This window comes from Onychostoma macrolepis, chromosome 21, assembly GCF_012432095.1.
Source record: "Onychostoma macrolepis isolate SWU-2019 chromosome 21, ASM1243209v1, whole genome shotgun sequence".
NCBI lineage: Eukaryota > Metazoa > Chordata > Actinopteri > Cypriniformes > Cyprinidae > Onychostoma > Onychostoma macrolepis.
In genome coordinates, this window is record NC_081175.1 from 28,951,541 (window position 1) to 28,957,135 (window position 5,595).

Below are 5,595 nucleotides of genomic sequence, written 5' to 3' on the forward strand. Positions count from 1 at the left end.
AAACATGACAATCTTCCATTTGGAAGATTGAACCACAAGCAATGATTTAGAATTAACTCGAACGCAACCCATAACATCTTTATGTTCTTTAGTATTAAAGCAGGAAAATCTAAAGCAGGTGCAGTTCACTGGAGACACCAGAAATGAAATGACAAACAGCAGCTGACCTTCTACCCTCAGTCACCAATTTACTTGTTTAACCACTAAGAAACCCCCATATTACCATAATCCAGCCATTGCCCAATTTACCTTTAAACCCTGCAGCGTATGTTTCACTTGGACACATGTCCTCAAACCCCCACAACCCCCAGTGGTTTCCCTTAATCATATTCAGCAACGATCTGTAATATAAGTCATCCCACAGACTGAATGCAGTCCAGAAATGACTAACAGGGAAAACATCATGGAAATGAAGATAAAAATACTGATGAAATTTATTCTGCTTGGGTTCTACAATGAAGACACCCCAGTAAAGACAACAATTTTTTTGTTTTTTTTCTGGGTCGTCTGTGGTCTGTCAGCAGAACCTGTCTGTTTCTTTATTGAGCCGATCAGAACTTTCTCAGAATACATTTTACACGGTTTATCAATGTTGTGATATCCCGTTTCTAGCCAATCAGTGGCCAGGAGCACAGAGCGCTCAGAAATAACCTGCATGTGAACATGCAAATATACAAACACTGATCCAATAAAAATATCTGTAGGCCTAAGTTTGGCCCTTACTGACCATGGAAAGTCTTTTACTTGGAAATATACCTTTGAAATGTTAATACAGTAGCAACAGAGAACATTAGACTGACCCTAAAATAAATGCGGGGCATTTGCTTACACAGGTTTGCTTACATTTAATTTTCCTGAAGTAAGCAAGGTCTGTTTATCCTTGTTATTGTTCCAGTCAATATTCAGACAAATTATGCAAAACTAAAATGTCAATGATCTGCATGTTAACAGAATCAGCTCAAATGCTGTTCATTGCAGTAAAAGCATGTGCTGTTTGATTGAAACAGCTTGGATGGATGAGTTCTCAATATTAATATTAAATAGAAACTGTAAGCATAATTCAACACTGAACTTGAGTTCATTATACGAGAGCAATGAGGTCACATGACACTCAGTTTCCCTGGTCATGTTCTTCCGTTTCCAGCTGATGAAACAATAACATCAAAAATACAGCCGCAAGCAGCAATCATCTGGATCTGATCACAAATATCATGCAGATGAATAGGTGACATGATTGAAATGTGTGTGTGATACATGGCACTGTATCTAATAGCTCATTTTCCATTTTTCAGTGATTCTGATTGGCAGATCTCTATTCAGGATTATGGGTACTGTAATACTTTGCCACTAGATTGCACTGTGTGATCTCAAGCTAAATGAAGACATTTTAATATACGTATATGTTATACTCTTAAAATGAAGGCTTTTTGTTTGTTTGTTTTTTGCAGTGATTGCGGTCAACATGCAGCAAACACCCTCGACTGCATCTGAACCTGGAGAAAATTCAGATGTGACTTAAATGGAAAACATGATTTATATTGCTACATACTCACACAGTGTTGTTTTTTCCAATTCCTTGGCCTGATGGATTAAAATACTGATAAAAATTAATTAATTGATCAAGAAGACACAGAGAGCTAGTGCACTATCATAACATTCTCAACTTTATTAAGGAAGATGGGCCATATTTATACAACACAGATTATGAAAATTACATAAAGGATGTCCTCAGCCTCCAATCAAAGCAGTCAGAGGTAAAAAAAATACCCTATATGGATATTAATAAATATAACAACAATTAAGATGCGTGTATGGGCACATATGTGTGTTCTGGGTGGCTGTTATCATTCAGGTGCACCAGTGTGTCCGAGGTCTAGTTCTCGTTTTGTCTAGGTGTGAACGTGATGTGCACATAATGACAGGAAATTACACAAGGGCAGTCAAAAGTGAAGCTTAAGAAATAAGAAATATTTAATTAGAATGAGAAATAAGAAACTTAATAGTCTTCTTAAGTCATATGATGCTTTGCATGAAAAAAATAAATATCCACAGAGCAAACTCAGATCAGTGTTTATTAATGAACAGCATGTAAACACACTTTAGACAAACACTGACTGATCAGATCAAATGCTACTGAAACAACTTTGCTTGATATTTTATTTGCATTTTTTAGTCTTTTACAAAGTTTTAAATAAAAACAGATTCTGTAAAGCAGAAATTCTTTAAGCAAAAAGAAAAGAGAATTATGTGAAGAACATTTTAATATTCAAAAGAACCATTCTACAATATAAAGAAACTTTTTTATGCAATGGAAAGTTTTCATGGATGTTAAAGGTTCTATATGGAACCATAAATGCCAACAAAGAACCTTTATTTTTAAGACTGTTGGATATAAATATGCCCTCAGTGTCAGTGCCCTATTATGGATTATGGACTTGTATTTTAGATAAAAACGTCTTAATGATGGATTTGTTGGTTTTGGCGTCTTAAGACTTTAAGTGATGAACTGGAGTGGTGTGGATCACTTGTGGATTATTGTGATGTTTTTATCAGCTGTTTGGACGCCATAAACAAAAAATCTTTTTAAATGGCATTGCCTGGACCTTTTGGGAAATTTTTATTGAATGCAATTTTTATTTTGATATTTAATGGGTTCACAGAAATCATTTAATTATTTATTGTAAGGACTCTTCTCATGCTTTGATGCATGAATTAAAGTTATTGGAAAAGTGCCTGTTCTTCACAAAACATTTCTTCATTTTTTGATTAGTCAATCATGAAAACTAAAAAAATTAAATTGAGATGCAAAGAGATATTCAATTGTGAATGATTTCAATCAGGTAAACGAAGAAGCACATTAATCAACAGACAGACAGAATGTCATTTCAAGCTAAATGAATATTTGAATAGATGTTAGGATATAATTATGCCCTCAGAAAAATGACAGGTAACCAGGTTGACAGCTTTAAAGTTAAAGGGGTCATCGGATGCTCATTTTGCACAAGCTGAAAATAGGGTTTTTAAAAACCCACTGGGTAGATTTTATTATCATTATAGGATGGATGGATGTTCAAACAACTTGAAAAGTGAATTTTGCATCCGATGACCCCCTTTAATGTAGAGTATGGAGTTCATGGATTTGAAATGCAAGAACTGATAAGACACAATAAGTGAGATGATGTACAGTCGGCCTCTGCTTTATTTTTGTATTTTTTTGACTAGCTGTTGTATGACATGGTTCATGTGAACTCATAAAAGTTTGCTGATCAATTATTATGATCCACCTGATCTTCTTGCTGTTCTTGATGTCGTCCTCTAACACCTGAAAGAAAAGACAAACTCAGATAAGCCAGCACTAACATCACTGAGATCTTACAAACAGCTCTGCGATCCGAGTGTTTGATTGTGATGGCGTCACCTTAAGTGCAGCAGAACATGCGCACGTCATTGAGAGCGGTGTCGTCTCCTCGTCCTTGAGGCTCTTCTACGCGTGTCTTGATACCACAGATCCCTTTTCCATCACATGTTTGACTCCAGTCGCCCCAGTTACCCCAGTGTGTGCCGTCACCCAACAGGACAGACCCTCGATTGCATTTGAACCTGGGAGAAATTTAGGTGTGACAACATTATGATAAAATTTGTTGTTTCAGTCAATACTAACAAAACGAGGCAAACCAGTCTCTTGCAACTAACAATTTGACCAGAGGCCTGTAGCACAAAATGGCTACTCAGCTAAGTTTGAGTTTATTTTGAACAAACTTGAGTTAATATTGACCAAATTGTCTACAAATAATATATATATATATATATATATATATATATATTTTTTACTCTAAAACTTAGGTGCATAAGCACAGATCAATGAGGCCTACAATCAATCAATCAGTTCTAAAAAGAAATACAACATTTGAAAGAAAACAAATAGACAAAAAAGATGTAATCTGAAAATTGCTGAAAATGCTTTAACCTAATTTGGTGCTCTAAAATGACAAGTCTTTTAAAAAGACATTTGTCATTTTGGAGCACCAAATTAGGTTAAAGCATTTTTGGCACAGCACAAAAGCAAATGTTCACCCGATGTTGTTTGCGGCCGTGTCGTCACCCTTTCCTTGAGGGCGTTCAACTCTCAGCTGAAAAGCAGTCAAGAATCCAGAAGGACACCATTTGATATCTGTCCACCGACCCCAGCTGAAGAAAAAACACAGTTTTATTGATTCATGATTTTGAATTGAATTCATTTGTCTAGCTTATGAAGAAACTGACTCTTAACATAACAATTCTTAATAACTTCAAAGCTGCTACATTATTACTCTTTGGACTCTTTAGCCGATTACCTGCCTACATCTGACCGAACTGAGGCGTAGTTGTGATACGAGTGTGGTAAACCTTTACTATTCTTTTTAACGCAGTGAAGGCGAATCCCATTAAGTGCAGTATCATCCCGATGACCAACAGGATATTCCACCTTAAAACAAAACAAAACAAAACAAAACAAAACAAAACAAACAACAACAACACTAAGACAAATTAGAAAGAAAAAAGGAGTAATCTTAACTACAACCTCCAGTGTTCTTAGAGGTACACCAACATCTGACATTTTGGATGCCTCCCTTATCTGACCTATCCATTATAGATCTTGGAGTTTCTACTAACTTGGTTTCTACATGGAGTTTCCTTCAGGAACAGGGCTGGAAATCCCTGGGCTAACCCAATCCATAGAAACATTCAACTCCATGTTTCTTTAGTATTAAGCAAAAAAGCAGTCAAAAACTTGAGCAGGGGCAGTTTCCTTAGAAATACCTGGAACTGAATTACTAACAGAATTACTAACAGCAACTCCAGAGTTATTTTTTTTCACCAGCTTACACTTTCAAGCATTAAACAAACCCCGTACTACTGTAATTAATTCAATTCTTAGCATACCTTTAGACTGAACCCTGCGGCGTACGTTCCAGTTGGACACATTTCCCTGCGACCCCACGACCCCCATCTCCCTCCATTCCGCACAGCCAGCTCTGATATGTAATGTCTGCTAGAGCTTCGCTCGGGACGTCTTTCTCCGGCCTGAACGCTCACCTGCAGCCCAATAATGACTAGCAGTGAAAACATCATAGAAATGAACTGATGCATTGCTGCAGCACTTTTGTCTGATGGATTGAAATACTGATTGAAATTAATTAATGGATCAAGCAGACATAGAGAGCTAGTGCACTACCATAAAATTCTCAACTTTATTAAGGAAGACGGGTCATATTTATACAACACAGATTCATACAACAACATACAGGATGCCCGCAGCATCCAATCAAAGTAATCAGAGGTAAAAAAAATACCCTATATGGATATTAAGAAATATAACAACAATTACAATGCATGTATGAACATATGAGTGTGTGTGTGTGTGTGTGTGTGTGTGTTCTGGGTGTGCTTGGTTGCTGTTATCACACGGGTGCACCAGTGTGTCCGAGGTCTATTTCTCATTTTGTCTAGGTGTAACCATGATGTGCACATAATGAAAGGAAGTTACACAAGGGCAGTCAAAAGTGAAGCTTAAAAAATAAAAAATAAACTATATACAAAATTTATAATTAGAAT

At 36.4% G+C, this 5,595-nt stretch overlaps 1 protein-coding gene across 1 annotated transcript; it reads right to left on the minus strand.

The window, feature by feature from the left end:
- Positions 1–3,171: 3,171 nt before the first annotated feature.
- LOC131528737 (vitelline membrane outer layer protein 1-like) lies at positions 3,172–5,230 on the minus strand. The gene is made up of 5 exons (XM_058758075.1): positions 4,924–5,230; positions 4,335–4,465; positions 4,075–4,188; positions 3,419–3,600; positions 3,172–3,322 (listed from the first exon to the last, which is right to left on the minus strand). The coding sequence occupies exons 1-4, from the start codon at positions 5,128–5,130 to the stop codon at positions 3,420–3,422; spliced, it is 633 nt and encodes a 210-aa protein (XP_058614058.1). The 5' UTR covers positions 5,131–5,230; the 3' UTR covers positions 3,172–3,322; position 3,419.
- Positions 5,231–5,595: the final 365 nt, after the last annotated feature.